This window comes from Durio zibethinus, chromosome 1 (assembly GCF_047325235.1).
Source record: "Durio zibethinus cultivar Kanyao isolate XHJ-2024 chromosome 1, ASM4732523v1, whole genome shotgun sequence".
Lineage (NCBI taxonomy): Eukaryota > Viridiplantae > Streptophyta > Magnoliopsida > Malvales > Malvaceae > Durio > Durio zibethinus.
This window is the reverse complement of record NC_143162.1, coordinates 3222112-3248322: the sequence shown is the minus strand read 5'-3', so window position 1 is coordinate 3248322 and position 26211 is coordinate 3222112. Positions and strand designations below refer to the sequence as shown.

General features: G+C 30.4%; 3 protein-coding genes and 1 pseudogene across 9 annotated transcripts; 3 read left to right on the top strand and 1 right to left on the bottom strand.

The window, feature by feature from the left end:
- Positions 1 to 430: 430 nt before the first annotated feature.
- On the top strand, positions 431 to 10380 carry LOC149520274 (secoisolariciresinol dehydrogenase-like; annotated as a pseudogene). The gene is made up of 3 exons (XR_016325835.1): positions 431 to 659; positions 743 to 772; positions 9707 to 10380. The product of XR_016325835.1 is annotated as a secoisolariciresinol dehydrogenase-like (transcript).
- Positions 10381 to 13712: 3332 nt separating this feature from the next.
- On the top strand, positions 13713 to 15110 carry LOC111311675 (short chain aldehyde dehydrogenase 1-like). The gene is made up of 2 exons (XM_022911272.2): positions 13713 to 13870; positions 14136 to 15110. Exons 1-2 carry the CDS (start codon positions 13842 to 13844, stop codon positions 14929 to 14931), a joined length of 825 nt encoding a protein of 274 aa, XP_022767007.2. The 5' UTR covers positions 13713 to 13841; the 3' UTR covers positions 14932 to 15110.
- An 834-nt stretch (positions 15111 to 15944) lies between these two features.
- Positions 15945 to 20330, bottom strand: LOC111311673 (TLD-domain containing nucleolar protein). 4 transcript variants are annotated; one of them, XM_022911268.2, is made up of 8 exons: positions 20226 to 20330; positions 20020 to 20122; positions 19822 to 19926; positions 19336 to 19421; positions 18903 to 19144; positions 18063 to 18252; positions 16945 to 17128; positions 15945 to 16440 (listed from the first exon to the last, which is right to left on the bottom strand). In XM_022911268.2, the coding sequence occupies exons 1-8, from the start codon at positions 20279 to 20281 to the stop codon at positions 16135 to 16137; spliced, it is 1272 nt and encodes a 423-aa protein (XP_022767003.2). In that variant the 5' UTR covers positions 20282 to 20330; the 3' UTR covers positions 15945 to 16134. The 4 variants fall into 4 exon arrangements, with proteins under 4 accessions (XP_022767003.2, XP_089614994.1, XP_022767004.2 ...); XM_089758868.1 differs by having other exon boundaries at positions 15945 to 16457; positions 18063 to 18159; XM_022911269.2 differs by having other exon boundaries at positions 18063 to 18159.
- A 576-nt stretch (positions 20331 to 20906) lies between these two features.
- LOC111311672 (uncharacterized) lies at positions 20907 to 25769 on the top strand. Of its 3 annotated transcripts, none has more exons than XM_022911265.2 (3): positions 20907 to 21276; positions 23065 to 23271; positions 23346 to 23778. In XM_022911265.2, the coding sequence occupies exons 1-2, from the start codon at positions 21118 to 21120 to the stop codon at positions 23230 to 23232; spliced, it is 327 nt and encodes a 108-aa protein (XP_022767000.1). In that variant the 5' UTR covers positions 20907 to 21117; the 3' UTR covers positions 23233 to 23271; positions 23346 to 23778. The 3 variants fall into 3 exon arrangements, with proteins under 3 accessions (XP_022767000.1, XP_022767001.1, XP_022766999.1); XM_022911266.2 differs by lacking the exon at positions 23346 to 23778 and adding an exon at positions 25388 to 25769 and having other exon boundaries at positions 20908 to 21276; XM_022911264.2 differs by having other exon boundaries at positions 20909 to 21276; positions 23065 to 23778.
- Positions 25770 to 26211: the final 442 nt, after the last annotated feature.

The window sequence follows — 26211 nt, the reverse complement described above, 5'->3', positions numbered from 1 at the left end:
GGATCAAATACTAGAGATGATGTTGAACATGAAATTAAATGCTTTATTTTTTTATGAATAAAACATGGATAAAAATATCTCCAGTACCCTTGTTTAGTGGGTTTGCGAAATATTAATGAAGACATTTATAAACCATGATGTATACTTTATATTTTGTAATTAGAGTGTTTAAAACATAATATAATCAATGCTTGTATATAATTTATGTGGCATTTACTTTTATATATTTATTGTATTGTAAATCATAAACTATCTTTTAATTTAATTAAATCAATATGTTCTTTATATATCATTGGTTATGATTTCTTAACTTCTCAATGTCTTTATAAATATTCATTAGATATGTTCTTGATATATCATTTGTTATATTTACAATGTCTAAACTTTTCAACTTTTAACTGATTTGCTTGTATGATGTAGCTAAGTTACAATGCCAAAAAGTAGATTGAAAAGAATATATATCAAAGATATTAGTTCAGAACCGTTTGCGGCATCTATTGATTTTGGTCATAGACTAAATCCTTTGAAAGAGAATGTGCTTACTATCGATTTTGACTCAGTTACTTCTAACTTTTCAATTGATATTGGATTTAGCAATATAGGAGGTCCAGGTTTAGATAGTATCTCGCCAATTGATTTTATTCCTAATTTGAATGCAGGTATCATAAATCCCATGTTTAGATTTTGATTATAATCATTAAAGTATTGGTAATTTACTAATTAACTTTTCATTTTTTTGCAGTTAATAACAATGGTCAACAGAGGATCAAAGGTAAGATAACTTTAAAGGAATTGTTTGTACTACCTCTAAATAAGTGTATTGTAGTATCTGTAAACTCTGATAGATAACCAATTGGTGAAGAGTCTTAACTATTGGCTGGATTTTTAGGCATGATTACCTGTAATGGAATGAAATTGCCTATTCATTATAAAATATGGCATAAAGTTCTAGTAGAAGTTAAGGTCAATGCTTTAAACTTTATTAAGGTATTAGTATAATTAATTACATATAAAAATTTAATTATTTTAAATTTGGTTTATCGATTATAACTTTTCTTTTTCTATTATTACAATCAAGATTTATATTTGAAATACCTATTTCATTTGTGCTTAAGTCATTGGGAAAGAAATGGAAAGACTATAAGCATAATTTGAAAAAAAAAAGTATTTTGATCAAAATAGTACTGTAGAGGTCATAATGGAAAAGCTACATCATAATGTTTTTAGGCGACAATATGAATAATTATTAGATTTTGGTTCTCAAGAAAAGAAAGGTAATAATTTATGACTTTTAATATTATTTTTAATAATAAATGTGTTTTATGATTTTAGTTGGTAATATTTATATTTTTACTATATATGTAATTATTGTTTATGACAAGAAAGAGAAAATATTGAGATTGCTAGTAGAAAGAATTAGAAATATAGTCACACAAGTGAATCAAAACGTTTTGCAAGAAAGTACAAAGAAAAAAAATAAGTTTATGATATTAAATTTATCCGAATGTTTGAACTTAAGTTTCACGATTGATATATGTGAAAAAGTTATCGTTAACGTTTGTTTATGACTTTTTGTGCTGTTAAAAGGCCAAAATACAACTTGACTATTATTCTTTTATTTTGACAATTTGGATAGTTTCAATACATGATAATAAACTTGTCCGAATGATTGAACCTAGTTTCTATAATTGATATGTGTAAAAAAGTTATAGTTTACATTTATTTAAGGCTTTTTATGCAGTTAAAAGGCAAAAATTTGAAAATTTTATTATTGTTCTATTTTAACCATTTGAGTAGCTTAAATACATGATATTAAACTTATCAGAATGATTAATGAAGGTTTTCACAATTCATATGTGTGACAAAGTTATCGTTTACATTTGTTTAGGATTTTTTGTACTGTTAAAAGGTAAAAATATAAATTTATTGTTATTGTTCTATTTTAATAGTTTTGATAGCTTAAATACATGATACTAAACTTGTCTGAATGATTGAACTAATTTTCATAATTGATATGTGTGAAAAAAATTATCGTTTACGTTTGTTTAAAACTTTTTTTTATTGTTAAAAGGTAAAAATGCAAATTTGATATTATTGTTCTATTTTAACAATTTTGATAGCTTAAATATATGATACTAAACTTGTCCGAATGATTGAACTTGGTTTTCACAGTTCATATGTGTGAAAAAGTTATTATTTACGTCTGTTTAGTGCTTTTTATGCCATTAAAAGGTAAAAATATAAATTTGTTGTTATTATTTTATTTTAACAATTACGATAGCTTAAATACATGATATTAAACTTGTCTGAATAATTGAACTTGATTTCAACAGTTCATATATGTGAAAAAGTTACCATTTATATTTGTTTAGTGCTTTTTATATCGTTAAAAGGCAAAAATATAAAATTGTTATTATTGTTCTATTTTAATAGTTTTGATAGCTTAAATACATGATACTAAACCTGTCCGAATAATTGAACTCGGTTTCCACTGTTCATATATGTGAAAAAATTATCGTTTACGTCTATTTAATTTTTTTATGCCATTAAGAGGCAAAAATACAAATTTATTGTTATTATTTTATTTTAACAGTTTCAATAGTTAAATACATGATACTAAACTTGTTTGAATGATTGAATATAGTTTTCACAGTTGATATGTATGAAAAAGTTATCATTTAAGGTCTGTTTAGAACTTTTTGTGCTATTAAAAGGTAAAAATACAAATTTATTGTTATTATTATGTTTTAACAGTTTTGATAGCTTCAATAATATGTGTTTTAATGTAAGAGATTGAGATGAGTGAAAATTTTGAACATGTGAAACTTTTTCAATTAACTCACACAAAAAAGATGAATCTTATTTGAATGTCAAAATACAAAAAATTACAATAATTTGTTGGATTCATTTTCTACAGAAAGTAAATATTTACTATTTTAAATATATTATCAAATAATTATTAAACTTGATAGCTTTATCTAATTAATTTATAAGAGAAAGCGAAAGAAAAAATTATCGCTGAGAATGAAGCAGCATCTGATGGTTCTATCGACATGTAAAAAATAAAAATTGAATTTTCACAGAAGTTGCTAAAAAAGAAAAACATGGACAAGTCCGACACCATTAAGCTACTATGGACGTAGCCTCAGCAATTTATATTCTCAACAAGTTAGTCTTCGTAAAAGATCTCCATATTGAGAGATGAGTTGTAAATTATGCAACAACGTTTCGAGCAAATAGAAGTAGAAATAGAACATGAGCGTGCTAAAATTGAAAAAGAACATGCTAGAATGGAAGCAGAGTGTGCTAGATTTTAGTAGTTACATGATCGATTCAACACTCTTATAATTTTGTGCAACAATAATTTTCAAGAACTAATCTAGGTGGTCCACCAACTCAGGTATTATATTTAATAACTATTTATATTTTTTAATATAAAAAATAGCTTATTATTAAATGTTAAAACTTATATTTTTTATTCAATAAATTCTTAAACATGCTAGTGACCGAGATGAAAAAAATCTTTCATCAAATGATAGTTTTTCAAGTCTATACAGTCATCAATTTCATACATTTTAAATTTTTTGTTAATGAATTAAAATAATTTAAATGTTATTGCATGTATTAAACTATGTTACATGCATATTGAAACAAATTATGCATTTAGATATTTAAATATTTATAATATTCAATTTATAAATTTAAGTTCATTTTTATATTTATTAACATTTTTATTTAATTATAATAATAAATATTAAAAGAAAATTAAAAAAATTAAAATTCTTAATTTAGAAGCATTTGTAGCAGAAAACATCACTATTTTTTCTGACGTAAGTATAACTGACACTTTTAGCGGTGTTTTTTACAAACGTCGTAAATATTTTAGCGGTGTTTGTAAACGTCACTAAATGTGAAAAAAATGTTACTAACAATCTAATTCCTAGCAGTGATACATTGAGTTACTACTTATGTTATAGATACTATTTGATTGTCTCCATTGTTTTTTTTTTTTTTTGTGTTACAAATGTTCTTCCCCAATTTAAAATGATATCTTGCTACATTGTTTTGAAAAACAAAAATATCCACCCTCCATTAAAGAAAAAAGGCATGCATACAATTTTTACGAATAAAAAAATGATGGATTAGATCATTAGGTTTTGTGTATAAACCACGCTTTGCTTGATACAGGCTAGAAAGAAAGGTAGCATTGATAATTGGTAGTGCTAGTGGTATAGGAGAGAACGCAACTGGGGTGTTTGTTAAGTATGGATCCAATGTTCTAATTGCTGATATCGAAGATAAATTAGGCCACACCCTCTGTAAAAAGCTTAGAACCCTCGAAAATCATCATCTATATCCACTGTGATTTAATATATGAATTTGATGTCTAAAATGCCATGGACTTGCAATCTCTAAGTATGGAAAGTTTGATATCATGTTCAATAACGCTGGCAATGCAGGTGAGCCAAAATTGAAAGTCAACGTGTAAGAGGGTATAATGTGTTTTTTGTTGAGAACGTGGGGTTTAACCCCATTTGGTTTTGACCAATCATGGGTCTTTTGTCTTTAACCAAGAAATAAAAGTCCTACATAAAAAAAATGGGGGCTAGCTCTTGGCATAAATGAAAAAAATGGGTATGGTACAGAAAAAAAAATGAACAAAAAAAATGAGAAAAGAGAAAAGGGAGAGTTGTTTAAACTAAAGTTTATTCATAGTATGATTGAGCTGAAATTTTATTAGTACATTCATGATTTAATGTTTTACATTTTGAATAGTATAGATTATATTTGAAACTTTTTATAAATAAATTTATGGTATATTTGTTGAATCGTCTATTTGGTGAGATTTTTCAAATTATCTCTTTAATTGTTATTTACCTCTAATTTTAGTTAGAGAAAAATTTTTTATATCCATTATTTAATAGTGAAGATTTTTTTTTATAGTTTTTTATTTTTTTTCCTCTACACATCAATACAGTAGCAATCCAAGACATAAGTAAATCTTACTTGAAATCATGGAAGGGGATATAGATTACATGAAAATATTGATAGTATTAAATTATTCAATTTAGAAGTCAATGATTGAAAATCATTTATATTGCAAAAACTTATATGAGCCAGTATTAGGTGATTGATTAAATCAGTAGATATGAAAAATAAAGCTGAAAGAAGCTAAGTAGAAAGATGCTGGTCATAATTAGAAAATGAGTTAATATCAGTGTATTTCATCATATAGAGTAGAAGACAGATGCCTACACTATTTAGAAAAAATTAACAGCATTATATGAGAGAAAAAAAGGCATGAATAGAGTTATGTTTATTAAAAAACTTGTAACTTTACAGTACATGGATGGATAATTAATTATAAAGCACGTAAGTGATTTTCAAGATATATTCAATCGGATGACTACTATGAGCTTAAAATGGATTATGAAATGATAGCGTTGTTTCTTTAAGGTTTATTGCCTAGAATATTCTAGTTGTAACTGTTTTTAATTCAACTCTTGACTATAAAATGATATTAAAGATAGTAAATGACAGTATGCTTAATGAAAAAGTAAGGTAAAAAGATTCAAACTCTGAGAATTAAACTATTATCACAAAGAAAGAGGGTGGAAACATCAACTGATGTTAAATCTCGAAAGGTTGTAGTAAGTTTAAACATATATCCAAGTCCAGAGATAAAGTTAAGTCCTACCATTGTAGTAAACTCGATAATGTAAAGTGAAACTACAAAATCTTAAAGCAAAAGTGGAAAGATGAGAAAGATAAAAGTTCATATGATGATAATTTTGTAATAGTAAATTTAGATAATGATTCAGTTACTCTATTTTGTATGCATAATGATTATAATTATGTTATAATCCTAGCATTGAGTGAATAGTTAATGCAGAAATATCATATCATTTTGTTTTTAATAAAGAGTTGTTTATAATTTACAAAGTAGGAGACTCTGGTTGTACTAAGATGGAAAACAAAAATATGTCTTTGGTTAGGTGATATTGTTGTACAAACTAGTACAAGTTGTATGTTAACTTTGAAAGATGTCAAACATATTATAAATATGAGAATGAACTTGTTTACGATTAATATCTTTGATAAAGAAGGATATAAAAGTTGATTAAAGAATGGACAGTGAAAGCTTTTCAAATGATCTATGATAGTTGTACAAAAAAAAATTATGCTGTGCAATGTACAAAACATGGATGCAATTGAACAACAATCAAATAAACGTCATTGAGGATGATATTTTAGCAAATATGTGACACAAAAAGTTGGCACACATGAATGAGAAGGGGTTACAGATTTTAGCAAGGTAATCTCTCATTTTCTTAAGCAAAAATATATCTCTTGATTCATATGATCATTGTTTGTATAGCAAGTATCATAGAGTATTTTTTCATAAGCATTCTTAGATAAAAAAAAATATATTAGGATTGATTCATTCTTATATATGTGGTTTCATTAAAGTTGAGTCATTGAGTGATAGCAGATATTTTGTTATTTTATCAATGATGCTTTACGTAAGACTTGGGTATATATGTTGAAAAACAAAAGTCAAGTATTTTAGTATTTTTAAAAATTTTATGCCATGGTGGAAAGGATGACATGGTTGCATTTGAAGTATATTCGGATTGATAATGGTGAAAAATACACATCCAAAGACTTTAAAGAATACTATTCAAAGTATGGGATCAACTATGAGATGATAGAGCCTAAAACACCATAACGTAATAGTGTAGTTGAAAGGATAAACCACACCATTGTGAAAAAAAATCAGATGTATGCTAAGGAAGATAAAATTACTAAAGTCATTAAAGGGTGAAGCAGTCAACACTGTCTATTTTTGCTTAATAGATTATTATCAGTTTATTTAGGTTTTGACATTCTAGAAAGAGTGTGGACAGAGAAAGATACTTTACATTCTCACTTAAAGATTTTTGGATATAAAGCATTCATGTATGTGTTGAACGAGTATAGGTTAAAATTTGATAGGAAAGAGTGTGTGTTAATCAGTTTGGTGATTAGAAATTTGACTATAGTTTATGGGATCCAAAGAAAAAAAATAGTTAGAAGTAGAAATGTGATCTTCCATGAAAAAAAATCATAGAAAACCTTAAGAAAAATGAGAAGACTACACAAATTACTATTGAGTATGATATTTCAATACCGATGAGGTTCCATTGAGAAAAGTTGTAGATGGTGCAAATGAGCAAAAAAATTTAAGGATACGGATGAGCAGCCACTATTAATGATAAGCTAGATGTAATCAATTTTAAAAGGGGAAGTAGTCCTTTACACCAAATAGTGTTGAACAGGGTGAGTAATCTTTTCTACCAGAGAGTGTTAAGTAAAAGAAGCTACTTTTGACATTAAGTAGTATAAATTCTCAGCCTAGAAGATTTACCAAAGAGCATCAGCTGATCACCAAGTATCCAAGTTCAAATTTTATTTTAGTTACCAATGAAGGGAAGCCAGAAAGCTTTCCAAATATGTAGATTATTCTAGACAGAGAGTACTAGTTAAAAGTAATGAAAAAAGAAATAGAGTCATTGTGAAAAAATTATACATATGATATTGTTAAACTTCCAAAAAGGAAAAGGTTGTTGAAGAATAAATGAGTGTTCAAGCTAAAAAAAATGGTGACAAGCTAGTGAGGTACAAGGCTTGATTGGTGGTGTAAAGCTTTTTTCAAAATTTTGACATCGATTTTGATGAGATCTTTTCTTCAATTATGAAGGTTAATTTCATTTGAGTGGTACTAGGATAAGCAGCTAATTTAAATCTTGAGCTTAAGCAATTTGATGTCAAGACTACATTCTTGCATGATGATTTGTAATAAGACATTTACATGGATCAGTTTGAGAGTTTTGAAATGAAAAAGAAAGAGCACTTAGTTTACAAACTGAAAAAAAAAAGTATTTATGGATTGAAACAAGCTCCACAATAGTGGTATAAAAAGTTTGATTCTTTTATGATGAGTCACAGCTATAAAAGAACGACAATAAATTCTTGTGTATATAAAAAAATTTTGATGGTAGCTTCATTATTCTCTTATTATATGTTGATGATATATTGATTGTAAGATAAGATGCTGGTATGGTTCACAAGTTGAAAAAATAACTATATAAGTTTTTTAACATGAATGATTTAGATTCAACAAACTAGATTATTGGTATGGATATTATCAGTATGGATATTATTTGGGACAAGAGAGCTAGAAAGTTATGGTTGTCACAAGAAAAATATGTTGAATAAGTGCTTAGTAGATTCAACATATAGTATGTTAAATCAATTAGTAGTTCACTTACCAACCATTTTCATCTGAGTAAGAAATCTTATCTACTGACCAAGGAAGAACAACTAGCTATGTCTAGTATTCTTTATTCTTCTGTAGTCAATTATTAGATGTATCTTATGATTTACACACAGCCTGATATTGCTCATACAATTAGTATAGTGAGTTGATTTCTTTCTAATATGAGAAATGTTTACTAGAAAGTAGTGAAATAGATTTTCAAATATTTGAAGGGCACTTTAAAAATGTGCTTGAGTTATGAAACTACATAATCAATTCTAGAAGGGTTTATTGATGCTGACATGACAGGTGATTTTGATGATAAGAAATCTACTTCAGAGCATTTATTTACTTTTGTAAAAAAAGTTGTGTCTTGACAGTCTAAGTTACAGAAGTATATTACTTTGTCAACTATAAAGGCTAAGTATATTGCAACAATTAAAACAGGTAAAGAAATTCTTTTGATGAAATGTTTTTTTTTCTTAAATTGGGGTTGAATAAAAAAATGTATATAGTATTTTATGATAGCTAAAATGCTTTAGATTTCAGTATGAATATCACGTACCATGCTAAAACAAAACGCATTGATGTTAAATATCACTGGTTATGTTCGGTGATTGAAAGCAACAAATGTAGTTGAAGAAAGTCCATACTAATAAAAACGTAATAGATCATTGACTACGATACTTTCCAGAAAAAAGCTTGAGCTCTATAGTAATTTGGCCAGAATTGATTCCTTAAACAAGGTAAGTTCCCAATGAGATTGTATGGTGATGAATCTCCTCTTAAATGGGTTAAAGAAGGAGATTGTTGAAAACATAGGGTCTAGCCCTATTTGGTTTTGACCAATCAAAATTCATAGGCCTTTTATCTTTAACCAAGGAATAAAAGCCCTACATAAAAAAGTGGGGGCTAGTTTTTGGCATGAATGAAAAAAAAAAGGTGTAGCATTGAAATTAAAAGAAAAGGGAACTAGAAAAGAAAGAGAGAAAAGGAAGAGTTGCCAGTTGAACAGAAATCGATTTATGATCCGATTGAGTTGAAATTTTGTTAATACGTTCACGATTCAGTGTTATAAATTTTGAATGGTGGATATAGGGTTTGAAGCTTTTTAAAAACAAATTTAGAGTGTATTTGTTGAGTGGCATATTTAGTGAGATTTTTTCAATTCTTTCTCTAATTGTTATTTAGCTTTAGTTTTTGTTAGAAAAAAACTTTGTATATCTATTATTTGATAGTGAAAATTTTTTTAGTGGTCTTTGGGTTTTTTTTCCTTCTACGTTGGAGAGTTTTTCACGTAAATTTTGGTGTGCTTTATTTTCCTACATTGTTAATTATTTATTGTAATATGTTGCTGTGAGTTTATTGCGATATATTATTTCTGTGTTGTTTTGTTTGTTGCTTCAGGTCCAACATTTTATGCCTTCTTAGGAGCCAAGCATGCTGCTAGAGTGATGATTCCAGCCAAGGAAGGGGTCATTCTCTTCACTGCTAGTACGGTTTCAATGATTTGCATTGGTCTCCCTCATACATGTACCACATCAAATCATGCTGTGGTATGGTTGAGTAAAAGCTTGGCCGTGGAGTTAGTTGAATATGGGATTTGGAGTTAATTGCATTTCCCCTTACGCAGTTGTTACTCCATTGTTCCAAGTTCCAACAGACATCCGGGACTTCGGATGAGAAAAAGCGAGAGGAGATAGTGTCAGCGGCAGCAGTACTGAAATGAACCCTATTGGAACCGAACGATGTTGCTCATACTGCCCTGTTTCTGGCCAGTGATGAGGCCAAAAGTATCTGAATGGTGTCAACTTACCAGTTATAGAGATTATATAGTCTCAACAATCAAACATGGAAAACGGGACTGAAAGGCTATATTCCTGAATAATTATCTTGTTATCAAATCCATTCTACCCTCTCGTTAATAAGTTTAGTGGTTTAGAATTTATATATATGGTTAACTTGATGAACATTTATAAATGTTCATGTAAGCTCTGTTTACTCTGTTGTTCCCCTTTGTTTTGTTGGGTTCTGTAAGTAAGCAACTAAAACAAGCAAGTTCTGGTTTTGGTTGTAATAAAAGCAAGTTTCAGAATTTTTTTTTCTTGAGTGCTTAAAAGTTGTCAAGAATTGAATTTTATAAACCACACATCTATTGGCAAAAGCAAGTTTCAGATAAGTGTTTTGAAACTTATATCAATTGGCTCACTTGCATTGTTTCATTGCAGCCAAAAGAGATATTTACAACAAATTAACACAGAGTGAGATTACCTGATTAGTTTTAGTAGACTTAGAATTTAGTCCAACAACCAACAAATAGTGCAACAAATTCACACAGGCCCTCCATAATCTTGACATGATTTGAAGATAGAACCCAAGGACAAACAATTGATTTGACAGTTATTGGATGAGATTATTCATTTACTACAGGGAATAACCGTTAACTGTTATCAGCAAGCTATTCAAATTATACACCATCACTGATTATTTTTCCAAGTATGGTATATTCTATGAGCTATAAAGAACAGAAAACAATGAAGTGAAACTCACAATTAAATATTGCAATAAAAAACATACAGAGAAATAATATATTGGGGAGATTTTCATTGTTTGGAAATATCACCATGGACTATTGGAATAAAAACACCAAGCCTTGCTCTAGCCTCTAATTTTCCATTCAATAACAGCAAATCACTTGAGTTAATCAGCTTGAAAAACTTTGCCTTTGATAACCAAATAAGCTATGGGTGTATATCCTGCCATACATTTTTTTTATTCATAAAAAAATTAAAATAATAAGATTCAAACTCTCTCCTTACATATTTTCTTAAATTTTAAGTAAAAAGATAAAAATATTGTACATATTTTTACAACTATGCATATACACATTCCTCTAGTATTCTTCAGTCTTCTTACAGTATTATTTGATTTTCTCCCTTAGGTTACATGATTGCGAGAACAAGGGTTAGATAGGAGCTTCCAACTATAACTTTCGGATAAAATGCATTATTAATTATTTAATTATTATTATATTTTTAAAATAATCATTTAATTATTAATTTTTTAATTTAATTATTTTAATTTGATTAAATTTTTTTTATCACTCTACAATTAATTTTTAACAGTGTATTGACATAATATTACTATATTAATTATCAAACATCACATAACATTATTATATTTTTTTTATGTTAACTATCAATAATATTGTATAACATGTCAGATAATAATATCATATGACACATAATTATTAATGTAACAGTATTATATGAACACGTTATTAAAAACTTAAGAATAAATAAAAAAGATTTAGTCAAATTTATAAAATTAATAATTAAATGATATTTTAATGGAATGATTAATTGTTTATTTTAACATAAATTTTTTATGGTCAAGTTAGCGAAAAAAAGGGGGAGTTAGTCGGTGATGGTGACCTGAGATGAGAATAAAGGGCATATTTTGTATTCGAAATTTCCAAAGTTCAGACTGCTAATTAATTTCTCTGGCACAACAAACCAAGCCGTCCCATCCTCTGATGACTAAATACCAGCAACCGTTTTTGAACACCCCTAGAAGAGACCAAATTTCAAGTGCTCGGGAAGAATTTAAGACCAGAAGGATTAGCAACTACTGAAATTTGGTGGCTTAAATGACACAAACAAAACACTGGCTATTTACACTTAATTAAGCGAGTATAAAAAAAAAAATAGTCCAATTGATAGTACAACTGAAATTGATTTTAGTGATATTAAAAATAATATTAAAAATAAAACTAATTATTATAATAATGAAATTAAATATTATAGTAATAAAATTAAATTAATAATAGATATATATATATATATGGATACAAATGTAATGATGATAGTAAAATAAAAATAAAAATATTTATTAAAGATAGTAATTTGAAAATATACAAATAAATTATTTTTATATATTTTACTATTATTTAGTATTTTAAATTTTTTATTTAATCTATTGATGCTTATTATTTTATATTATAAATAATAATTAGGATTTTAAGTATTAAAATTTATAAAAATACTTCAAAATATTTAAAATTTGAAGAAATAATACTTATAATAATTGTAAATATTATTTGATAAATTAATATTAAAAATATGAAGTGTAAAACATAACAAAGTAAACAAATATAAATATAAATACCAAACTAAAATTTTTAAAAAATAATGGTAAATTTTATCAAAATGATAATATATAAGTTTTTGTTTAAGGATAAAATATAGGTTTAAGGGTAAAAAAAATGATAAGAAAAAAAATGTAATATTCTGATCTATTAAAAGTGTTTAAGTCCTATCATTATAAATATAAAGATAAAAAAAATAAAAATAATGATATAAACATCATTATCCAATTTACATTCCAATTAGTCACTGCACACTTCATGCTCCAATTTTTCATTAGAAATTCAATGCAAACAAAAGCTTTTCACTAAATTTTGAAAATATTTACCAAACAACAAATTACTATACGATTAAAACCAAAATCTCAAATGCATCATACCGGGACTTTGTGTAAAACTAAACAAAGATTAAATTGAAGGGTTTAGATTTTATTAATTAAACTATTATATCACTAATTAAATTTAAATATTAATTTTAATAAGATTTATTTAATATATTTTTATTTTTTTCAATCATAATTATAATATTTTTTAATTATAACTACAATAATTTTTATTATTTTTTTAATTTTATTAAAATCAATCTTTTCGTTCGTCTAAGTATACCCTAAATCATTGTTAAATTGGCTACAATTATAATTTTACATCAAAAGGCAACAGTCAATAGAGCTACGGCGGCATAGGTTGAAAATCAACTCATACGTAGTAGGTATGGTGACGGTCAAGCCCAACTTTCATTTTTTTTTTTATTTGATAAACAATCAAGTTAGCCAAATTTGAATTCAAGGCCGGTCGAGCCTCGAGCCGTTGAACTCCCAATATATTCGCCGTTGTTAGGCGTTTCTATTTTCCATTATTATATAATATACTTGAAGTGACATTTTAGAATTTAAAATTCAATATTCAAAATCAGTTAACTAGTGATGGAGTCATATATTCCCTATCCCCTTATTGGTTTTATAATAGCATATATTATATTTTTTACATTGACAATAAAAAAATTTTAAAGATGAAATTAAAAGATTAATATATTTTTTATTTTTTATATATTTTAATAAGTATATTTTTTTCTCTAAAAAATAATGCATAAATATATGATATCTTATTAATTTTATTTGTGAAATTTAGTCTTGACATATTTTGAGAGACAAAAACTAAAAGTCATGATTTGTTTTTTTTTTTTTGAAGTACTGAAATGGAGGAGTTCAACTTTTGGACTCAAGCATATTTTTATATTCAAACGATGACGACGCCATTGTTGAATTTTCAGAATATGGTTACACTTTGTGAAGCTATAAAGAACCAGAAAACAATGAAGCGAAGCGCACAATCACAGTATTGCAATCAAAGACAGGCACGGTGACATACTGAGGAGGGTCTACTTTCTTGAGAACTACAATGAGTGCCGAGTCTTCAGTAACCAAGAGGTAAATCCCACGGTTCCACAAAATCATGTTTACTTATGCCAGACTCAGTACAGAACATTGAAACAAATGTTGCTTCTGTCAATCCGAAATTGATTAGCTATTTGTCTTAATTATGATGAAGGTGTTTATAATAAGCTTAACAATGTCTTTTCAGAATGAAAAAAGCCTTGCCTGCTCGCAAATTTTAGTTTCTAACTAACAGAAAAATTAAAGATGTGCAAAAATTTGTGTTTGAAGTATGAAGCTTACTTTTTCTTTGATACAGGCTAGATGGTAAGGTGGCACTGATAACTGGTGGCGCCAGTGGCCTAGGTGAGTGTACAGCCAGGCTGTTTGTCAAACATGGGGCCAAGGTTCTGATTGCAGATATTCAGGATGAATTGGGCAACTCCCTTTGCCAAGAGACTGGAACAGAAAACATCAGCTATGTCCACTGTGATGTAACATGCGAATCTGATGTCAAAAATGCTGTAGAATTGGCAGTTTCTAAGTATGGAAAGCTTGATATCATGTTCAACAATGCTGGGATTATGGGTGACAATGAAGTTAGAGTCACAGATACCAGTACTGAGAACTTCAAGAGAGTATTTGATATCAATGTGTTAGGTGGATTCTTGGGTGCCAAGCATGCCGCCAGGGTCATGGTTCCAGCCAAGAAAGGGTGCATTCTCTTCACATCAAGTCTTGCTTCAAAAATTAGCTACGGCAACCCCCACTCATACAAGGCATCAAAGCATGCTGTGGCAGGGTTGACTAAGAGCTTGGCCGTTGAGTTAGGTGAGCATGGAATTAGAGTTAACTGCATTTCACCTCACGCAACTGCCACCCCTTTGTTCCAAAAAACACTCGGGCTATTCGACAAGAAGAAGGGAGAGGAGATGATTTCTGTTTCAGCAGTATTGAAAGGGACCGTACTGGAGCCAGAGGATTTTGCAAATGCGGCCCTTTATTTGGCTAGCGATGAGGCCAAATATGTTAGTGGTGTCAACCTGGCAATTGATGGAGGGTATAGCCTCAGCAATCAATCATGGAAGTTGGGACTGTCAGTACTTTCCCAATAAACCTTCTTGTGTTAACAAATCTCTATTTTACGCTTTCAATAATGTTTTGAAATAAGGAAAATAAACTTATCCAAAACTACATAATGTAATAGAGGGTTTATTGTATTGCCGGGGTCTGAGTCTACTTCCAACTGTGATCTGTGTTTTTCATCAATACAATTTCTCTTTTTATTTTGGTACTTGAGATCGTTTGTGAATTAAATTTGATTATTGTTGGCACAATGTCTTTCCTTCTAAAGTTAAAACAATTTCATTCCAAAACACAGAAATTACAAAAGAAAAGCAGCGCATAGAAAAGTTGAAGCTCTGCAGCAAAAAACACAGTGAAGCTCATTGAACATTAACCAAGCCATGGAACCAAATCCTGACAATTGTTCGAGTTTAACATAGAAAAGTCTCTCCGTTAAATTTCTTGGTCTAAGTCCGTCACCATGTCCCCGGTATCAAACCAAAATTTCCTCACCACCGCATCATTGATAATTGATAGATGAACTTTGTCTTTTAATGACTGCACATGGTCTTTCGCCTTTTTTCTTTCTTATAGTGAACATAGGCACACTTTGTCTAAATCTTTGACTGATTTACCGGAGAAACTTACATTTTTGGACTATAGTTCTTTTTCTTTTTTTTCTTTTTTTTTTGGGGGGGGGGGGGGGGGTGGTGGTGGTGGTTTGGTTTCAGAATTGAACTATCGAGTGATGGATAAAAGGTCAGAGAAACTTCGTCAACATTCCACATGGCAGCCATAAATGCCACGATTTTTCTTCCTACTTGGATGTGTCATATTACATAATTCTGTGATATGTATAATGTTTAGGTGAAAGCTCCATGTAATCCCACAATTTTATGTTGTGGCATGGTCAGATGACAACAGAAGAATATTCCTATTAAAAAGCAGCAAATTCATATTTTACAAAGAAAGAGTATATGATTCTATAATGGCTATAAACAATTCACAACAACAAAGGATAGTTAATCCCCAATCTACTTCTATGGATTATTTTAAAACGAGGTAGAGAATCTTCTGTCAGGCAAATAGCATTACGACCTTTCAAAGGCACTGATCACTGTCAATGGTAACATATACTGCATCCAGTATTACACACGTAGTACAAAGCAGATTCAAATAATTCTACCGTACATAGCCTTCATCATTTAAATATGCAATTTTTAAGAATGTCAAAAACCATCTAAAAGTGCATGCTACCCACTTGCATTTGCAATCCCAACCATGTTGAGCATATGCCTCTCCTCCTTAAACCTTTCTAACACTGAACCCTTAGCAACATCTGGCTTTTCTTTTTCCATTCCTTTTCTAACAACTCCCCAGCATTCAATCACTTCCGGGTATATTTGGCTGGTCTTGGAAACGCAAGGGCTATTGAAAGTGGTACAGGAGAAGGTATGCCCTTGATCAAAGCCTGCCGAGAGGAACAGGCCAAAGTGATTTATGCGTCCTCCAAAACCGATGCCATTTGGGATTGTCTCTGAACCGAAGTTCACAGCACACTGCAAATGCGAGATTGCTAGCAACATAAATCACTTAGAGGAACTGTGACACTCCCATAAGCATAAGGAAGCTAGTTTTACACTCACAATTTGGAAAAGTAGATTAAAAGGGGAAAAATTAGTCAAGTAGAAAAAGAATTAGGTAACCCAAGCCACGGTCAGGATTATGATTTCTAACATTTCAATATTTGAACTCACTTTAGTCCTATTAGACAACCCCAAATAACTTTTATTGATAATTCCAATCCAGTCTCAGGTTGAGTGTAAAATCTACCAAAATATGTCCTACATAAGTTCTACCCTATGGTATAAAACAACTTAATTCGCAGTGTATCTACAGCATGCCTACTTACAAGAAGAAATTCTCTTAGCAATATGAAAAGCAAGTACCCACAATTGGAGATTCTTGGAAATAAAGGATTCAAACATACATTAGTTTAACTTCAAATGAAAGTAAGTGGAAACATACCAAGGAAAAAGATATAAAAGCAAGTGGAAACATACCCATTGTAAATTATTGTTTGCTCCTGTTGGCCTGAAAATAGATGCCTTTGGGTAGAGCTGAAAGAGAAAAGACTTCATGTCTCCATAGAAATTGCTATGCCTCTCCCAAGGCTGAGAAGCATAACCTCCAAATATGTAACCTTCTCTATCCTTGATAATCAAGACAGTTGGCTCATCATGGTTTCTGCAGTTCAACTGAACTATTACCCATTCGACTCCTATTTAAAAATAATAGCTAAAGCAAACAGTCCAAATGAAATAAAATTAGAAAGTGCTTAGAATCTATGCTTTCTTCAAAAAAAAAAAAAAGAAAATGAAACAAAGGCCTGAAAGCAATTGTTAAACAATTCATCAGATACAGAGAAAATTTTCATTTTCTCTATTTTATTTAGTGGACAACTCACATACAAGCCTCAGAAACAAATCTTGTAGTCAGAAAATGAGAATCCAACTGGCATATTTTAGTTGTAAACCCAAAATTCATCATAGATGAGCAAGGTTCTTGATAAATTGCAAAACATGAAAAATAAATAAATAAATAAAGAAGAGCTTAGTGCTTGTCAATTTCTTCTATGTCTCCAAAATAGATTAACTACCAAGGGTGACAGCCTCACAGTGAGCACTTTCTGTTCTTTGAGACTGTTCAAGGTATAATATGTTAGATAGCCTTATGCATCAATTGCATATTTGAGAGACTTCTTGGTCAAAGCAGCTTCAAATTAAACTAGATAAAGAAGCCAAGTTAAATACCCAAAGTTATGGCAGCAATGGAAGCCATACCATAATTGTTTAAAATATCACCCAAGATCGAGTTGAATAGTCATGAATTGATAGAAAATTTTCAAGAAAAATGAGGAAACCGATCGCCATAATCACACTAAAAACAATCACACATGGCCAATTTCATATTTTTAAACAAAAAACCAGAACTATCTGTAATTCTTCAGAATAGTTTAAAATATTACATGGACTTCTCAACATTCAGAACCAGATCATAGTTTGGGAGGCAGGGAAGAGAACTAATGGGATTCTTATGACTTGAAATCAAATTAAAATTGAAAAACTAACATAGTCTAAACAAAGACAGATGGGAGCAAGTAAGGAAGCAATGTACTTACGATACATTGCCCAAGAATGTGTTAAAACTTAAACCATTTAATGCGCTATGATACAAGAGTTTCCATTCCTCCAGCTCTTCCTGAGATATAGCTCCTCCTATATGCCAAGCATATTCATCTCTCAATAATAATACAGTAGAATCAATATTATCTAAATGCTGAAATTTAGGAACCTGAGATCCCGATCTCCCTACACAAGAAAGTAGCGATTAAAACTAGCTCAGATATTAATTTGCAATCACTGATATAGGAGACTAGAAAGGATTTGCTGTAACAACCGTTTCATGATGTATCCAATTAATCTACAATCCAGCTTAATCAAAGTTAAGCCTTAATAGATTAGGCATAACATAGAGACAAAAATAAGAGTTCCAAATGAATCAGGCTTAATCAAAGTTAAGCTAGAGTGCCCATAAAATCAAACCATCAAATTAACATTAAGTGAACCGCATATTTTTGCTAACAGTTAGAAAGGATACAAATTCAAAACTATATATAAACATTCCATGCAAAATATGTCTCATCAATTCCAATCCTACTCATCAATGATGAACCTAATTTCGACAGTTTTGAGTTAATCTGCACTTATATGCATATCAACATCATCAAGAGCCATTCAAGTTACAAACTTTTACTGAAATAGAATATGCATATATATATATATATATATATATATATCATTAGATGGACAACAATCCTTTGAAATCCATTTCTTCTGAACATGAAAATTTAAGTCAGAACCATGTCTGTATATTTGTTAGAATTAAAACATAAGGTATCCATTCATAATAAAAGATTACATGATAAAAGGGCATATAAAAGTGAAAAAGCATGGAGAACCTGGATCCGGTGGCACTAGTAAGCTTGCAAGGAACTTCTTCACAGACGGTACAAGCGTACACCAGCTTTTGAAATCCTCAAAAGACATACTTTTATCATTATATCCCTCATGATCCTTTGAGAATGTTGCAGCATTCAGAAATGTGTCCACCATGTAGCAATGTGAACTTGATTCCAGTTCAGAACCTTTCAGGTGGAATATATGATCAAACATTGAGACTAGAACAGAGTCTAGGTCAGACCTGTCTTTGAGAAGAAGCCACATAAGTTAGAAGGTTTCTAAAATAACAGGGTTTAGCTAGAAATTCAAAAATTTTCCATCAATTAGATGGTAAAAGTAATTTATAACATGAAAATTTGTTCCTTCGTAAGGTTTCATGCATTGGGAAATAAGAAGCAAAGAAACCAATACTACAAGTGATCATCATTCTACCTTGTCAAATTTTCATCATTTGTAACATCCAACAATTGATAAATAAACTCCTCAATTTCATCTTTTGTCCCTTTCTCATAAGTCCCCTACAAAAAATGAAACATGGAACAGTGATTAGCACAGGCTCTCCTTAGCTTTTGGTTTTGTTAGTTGCCTTTTGATATACAGAAAAGCAAAATCTTAGCATTTGATTAAGGATAAACAAAAGTAAAAATGTAATACATACCAGAACATAGTAATTATTCTATACTGAAGCAAAACTAAGCATTTTGTCATTCACAAAATATTAAAATTTGCAATCTCTAATTATCTAATAAAACATGCTTTTCGCTTTTTTACATCTATAAGTAAAAAGTAGCAAAATCAACAACCAAATGAAGCTATATATAACCAACGGCATTTATTTTAAGCATTTGTATTGATCACTGATAAGGAACAATGAAATTTCCAATACAATTAAAAATCCAACACAAAAATGATAATTACTTTAGTGATCACAAGGTCTTCGAAGGTAAGCTTATCGTCTTTCCTCCCCTGCGTGGCTAAATCAAACATTCTACCCCCAAGAGGACCTTTTAACCCAAAGTAAGCCTACAGCCAAAATAATATTTCTTGTAAAAGCCAAAAAAAAAAGGGGGAATCAAAAGAAACGTTTATAATTAAAAATGGGTAGTTTATAAAAACCTGAAAGACAGATGAAGAAATGTATTGGCCATTGCTCTGTGACTGGGCAGCAAGGGAAGTGAAGAGTGATTTGAGATCCTCCAGTTCCTTTGGTGTAAAAGCTCTAAGACATTAAACATTTTTATTAGTTCAATTATACCCACAATACCAGAAAGTAGTCTTTTGAAAAGAAAATTAAAGGAAATGTTGTTGAGATAAGGCAAAACCTGGAAGCTGAAGTGAAACGATGATTTGCTGCTGGAGGTGACTGGCTGTTTCCCATTCTTCTTTTCTTGCTCTGCTTTACTTTGATTTTCCTGCGATTGTTCGTTGTTTTCCGTTTTCGTCTCTCTCTATGTTATTATAATTGTTGTTGTTGTTTTTATGGATGGGCCGAGTTTATTCTCCATACAATGTTCCATGTTCAAGCCCAAATCTAAACTTTTTTGGTTGGAAATCAGTCCAAATTGCCATGAGTTTGCTTAATAAAGACATTTATGTTTTTTTTTTCTTTTTTTCTTTTTGTACAATTAAAATCTACTAACTTTAAAAGAAAAAACAATATTTATTTCCTTCGTTTCAGTAGTTTTCTATTAAATCTGAAATTTTTATTATGATATAATGTAAAAATATAAAATATAAAAATAATATGATTTAAAAATAATAAAAATATATAATTTAATAAAATTCATAAAATGTTCTCTTTTTTTTAATTATATTTAATGTGTTATACATAAAATAAACATGATGTAGATGTATTTTTTATTAATTTTGTAAATAAAAAAAAAACAAACTTTAAATAAATGTGACCATTATTAAAAAAATCACTTAAAAATAACAAAAATTGATGAAAACAAGAAAAGAAAAAACCAGCTGTTGGTAATTTAAAAAAAATGAAAAAGGAAATATGCGTCCAAAAATAAATTTTAAAACGAATTTCCATTTGTCCAGTCTCGTCTCGTCTACTTCGATCTGCGGCTGTTCTTTTTTCTCTTTTTGGTATTTTCTGGCGAATTTCTTCCCTTAAATCTTGGGCAAAGGATTTCCATTTTCTGGAAACACCCAAGAGAGAAAAAGGGGAATTCAAACAAAAAAAAAAGGGTTAAATAAATGTAAGCAATGTCGAGACCTTGGCTACTCGTTTTTATAGTATTTTTAATAGTGTTTACTTCTCAGTTAGAATGGAAGCAGCAATTTGGCGAAGAAATTGAGCCAACTCCCACTGTTTCTCTCAAAGATCAATACGTTTCGAAACGCCAAGAATCCGTCAAAGAAAAGGTTTCTTCTTTCCTAATCTTCTTTTTTTTTTTTTTTAAATGCGATTTTATCCTTTCCAATCCAAGACCATGAACTAGATTCTTCAATGTAGTTAATTTACAATGTTATCCCAATATTTGTTAGTTTGCAAAGGATATAATGATAAAATAAGTGAAACGATTTTTGTTTTGTTTATTTTAATCTTTCATTCTACTAAGTAATCGATTGAACAGTGCTCAAAGTCTTTAAAGATGCTCAAACTGAGCTTCTTTGAATTGATAATTGTAATAGTATTTTGTTTCTATTTGTTTGAGTTATATGAAGTCTGAGACTCTGAGAATTTGATGCAATTTTCTAGTTCAATTAGCTCAATCATATATACCCAAAGAAGGGGATGAAACGGTCAACATTGCCGTGAACGGTCAAATCTTTGGGTCATTTTGATGAGGGTTTGCTCCTGTAATGTGTGCTGAGATTCACTATTTACAAGCTAATCATCTCCAGAGTGTTTTTTATTCATTCCCTATACTTTTGCTCAAGAAAGTAGAAAAAAGTCCTTGGAGACATTTTGGACTTTTTTGTTTAAGAGAGAAAGTATCCATTTTTTTTTACCATGCTTTCTATCCTATAAAACAACGTTGTTTCTTGACTTTTCTTAACCAAGAAATATCTTGCTACTTTCTTTTGCAAGAAAGAGTAGAAAATCAATATTCGTAAGGTTGTATTTCGTTGTTGGCTAAAGAAAGAAGGTTTCTTTGTTTATTCAGATGTCTATTTACTGAAGCATTTCTTAAAAGATCCAGACTAGTGATCAGGACTTGTTAGATGGCCCATTTGAACTGTATTCAAATGTTACCCAGCAATTAGACATAGATGATTTGGGGAGAAAATGTTATGAAGCATAGTTACTGTTCTAGTAAAGGATTATGAATTTATTTGCTCGCATGGGCAGTACTGTTTGGGTGGAAGAATAAAAACATTGGGCTAGTGACTGCAGGTTAAAATATGCATGGTTTGCCACTTTATAGAAAAGTACCATGGGATAGGACTGTATCTATAACACCTGTCCTGAGACTTCATTTTGGTAAGGTAACTGGCTAATTTACTTTTAGCATATGCTTGCAAAAGGATGATCCTACTATCTTATATCTACCTTTTTGGCCCCATGTCAGCAAGTTTTACGGCTTGCTAGATCTGACTCTTGGACATGCATCTTTATTTTGGCCCAGAAGTTTGTCTGACATGCTCTCTTAGTGTCTTGATTTCAGTTCCACAATTGCAATTCTATAAGTGAAAACCTTTTAGTGGCAAGAAGTATTTTAGGTTTTGTCCCCTTCCACCTTCTAATTCCGTTGGTCACTTTAGTGAGAAGCAGCAACTCAAATATTTGTGTTCCTAGTTGCAAATGTCATACATAATATCTATCTAAATTGAAGTTAGGTAGGATTTATTTCTTGAAACTAGTGATACTTTTGAGTTACTATTGGCATTGGCAGGTAATTTTTATATGATTGTCTTATTGGAAGTTTGTTGCCTAAAACTCCCCATCTAATAGAACTGTTACATTATCTTTTAAAATTGTCTAAACTCCTTAATATATACCCCATGTTAAAATTCCAAGTAGTTTACACCTGTTTGGCACCTCAAAATGACCCATTTGTCTACTTATTACTTATCTAGTTTTATTTTATTCATCCAAGCTGCATTCATTATTTTTCCTGGTGTAGTTGCTTGAAGATGGCATACATCATCTTCATCTCTGAGTATTAAGTGACTGATTAGAGTTATTTTCTGTCAACTTTGGCACAGATCATACTTTCTCAAGAAAGGAATATTCAGAAACTGAATGAGCTAGTGAGGAGTCTTCAGGAACAGTTGATACAGTGTAAGGCTGAAAATGAGATTATCAATGGCTCTGTGTTTGCTTTGAATGAACATTTAACTGAGCTTGAGCAGCAACCAATGTTGGATGACTAGTATTGTTGGCTCACATGCCAATAACATCAATACTGTTTGGTATGTGCAAGTAGATAGACCTTGGTTTCTTTTGTTTTCCCTTTTTTATAGCTTCACAATGATCATTGTTTCAGTTGACTTACGGCACGTTACATGAAACTCTGAATATATCTTGTCAACATTTCATGGATGCTTGATGTCAATGTGCTTTATAATCTTCTGGAGTAAAGTGTCCTATCTCAAAGTGATTTTGCGGTTCAAATCATGGCAGTTAGTGTCCTGAATTGAGGTAGAAAGGGAAGTCCGTTTGATGGAAAATGGAAGGAATATGTGAAATAAATACTGCACATGGTATGAAAATATAGAAGTATGAACATTAAATTACTAGAATATGATTTTGTTCATAATTTAAAGTAAACTGTGTTAAATGGTAGGAAACTTTTATATAGTCCCTCTATTTTCAATTCCTATAAATTGTCTCTATTTTTTTATATACACACCAAATTATACTTGAGTTGTATTACAAGATATTTATATGTATTGAGTTGAAACTTTCCTTGCTGGTAACTTCAATTGTTTTTTGTTAAATTTTAAGTTATTGAAATAAGGTCTATGAATTTTCAGTCCTAATAAGTTGTCTCTCTTATATTAATGCTAACTGTACTATGAGCTCATACTTGAGTTTGTCTGCAAGACAAGTTGATTTTGGTTTGTGTCAATTTTGTCAATTCGGTTGATGATATCATCTAGAAGACAAAAGGCGATGTGATCATCTGACTTTTTGACATTATCCTTGTTGGGCATCATGAACTAAATCTCATAATACACTGGATAGGGACGCCAATCTGCAGACCAGAGTGCATATTTGCATTCTAGCTGCTGATGCAAACCCAATCCACAAATTGAACATCTTGAATGGAATTCTTCAACATTTAAACTGTAGCCTGGATAGGAGTGAAGTTTCCAAGATTTCTATTCAATTTAATGCTTGAGAATAGATAAATGTGTAACAACCTTTATTCTGGTTATAAATGTCAGGTATAACCTGTGCTAATTTAAGAATTTTGCAATTTATTTCATTTTCTTGGTGACCAAAATTCTTAAGTTTTGCTCTTCAACTTTCAGTGAATTAATATATGCAGTAGTATCTAATTAGTATGCTCGGGTAACCTTTCTACTCTTGGAAAACCTAGGTTTCAGACTACTTCACCCTATCTTTCTCTCCCCTTCTCCTAGAATGGTTCATATAAATTGTGTGTGTATATATATATATATATATATATCATATCCATTGTTGGGGTCTCTCTCTCTCTCTCTCTCTCTCTCTCTCTCTCTCTCTCTCTCTCTCTCTCATTTGGTAACTGCATTTTAAGCATGGTATCTATACATCTGCTTGGGATTGCGTGAGTTAAGGCTCCATTTGGTTGTGCTTCTGCTATTTTGCTTTTTTCAATGGAAAGTGAAAAGCAAAAAATACAAAATGAACTGAAAACAATAAACATATAGCAAAAAGCAAAAACCAAAAGCCAGTCAATCGGAGCCTTAATGTCATAATTTTTATCTATCAAGCAGCTGTACAATGAAAGGGTCCCATCTCCCCACAAGTTGGTACTAGGGGAAGTCTATGGTTTCATATTGCCTTCCACACGTTTTCCTTTTGTTAGAACAGTCTGGCGATCGGAATTCTTTCACCAGGTCTCTGACTTCACAATCCACTCCCTGCATTTAAGTCATTATGCACCCTTTTTCAGCCAATGTCCCAGGTCCTTGACTATTGTTCATATCCTGAAATGATAAAAGCCATAGTTACTTTAAAAACACAAAATCTGTATAATTATGTTCAATTTATAGATAGAGGCTGCAGCTAACCTTTCTAGATTGCCGGCTAAACACTGTGAACTAGGTTCCTCTTTGTTCTCTAATCTTCTATCTTTAAATTGATGATATTATGGTTGCTGTCATGCATGATCACTTGTTCTCTTTCTTAGTTGAAGTTCAATTGAGCATATGTTAGGGAATGTGGCTGAACTTGGGTTTCATGGATTAATTGCAAGTTGAATCTGTGGCCTGAGTTGCTTGATCAGCTGGTCATTTGTTGCTTTCTTTTTACTTTGTAATAACTCTTATGCATAGTTTTGTTGATGCGAAAATCAGCAAATTTCATTTTCTAATCCAGGATGGCGAATGATTGATATGGTGAAGTGATGATTCAAGCACTTGAGAATGAGTTCCAGATGCTGATAGTAATTAGTTGTCGATTACAATTTCAAACAGGGGAGGGGTTTTCCTAATGTCTTGTGCACATCAACCATAAATTCTAACCTCACACCCACCTTATGAACCTTTAAATAGAATTACTCATAATCAATATGCAATTATATCAGTAGTTGGCAGTCTCCGGAGGAAAACAGGACATGCGCTAATGTACATTTCCCAAACCCTATTAGCCTGATCAAAATAAAATGTAATCCTTACTTCATAAGATAGCTACCTTGCTTGTTTCCTTTTTTTTTTTTTATTAAGATTATCAGGATTTGAATTTTAATCATTGAAATTAAGAGTTCGATATTCTCTCAATATATCACAAAACTGTTGGAGTTACAAAAGTTTCTTTTACTGATTCGAGAAAAATTAATTGGTGCTGCTAATTAATAATCAATATGCAATTAAACTCTCTCTCTCTTTCACTGCATCTCAATCTTTCTCCATCTATTTATTTATCTATCCATAAGCAGAACCCCAGAAATGGAAAATTCAACGAAGTCCATTGCTTTAACCCTACTCAATCTGCCCACTTGCAGGTTCGATCAGAAAACCTTAAATAAACTCGTACCCCCAGAAACGGAAAATTCAACGAAGTCCATTGCTTTAACCCTACTCAATCTGCCCTCTTGCAGGTTCGATCCGAAAACCTTAAATAAACTCGTACCATAGCTATCCTTCGATTAATAGTTTTGCTTCAAACATAAAATCTAAAAGATAAAATCTGGCAGAAAAGCA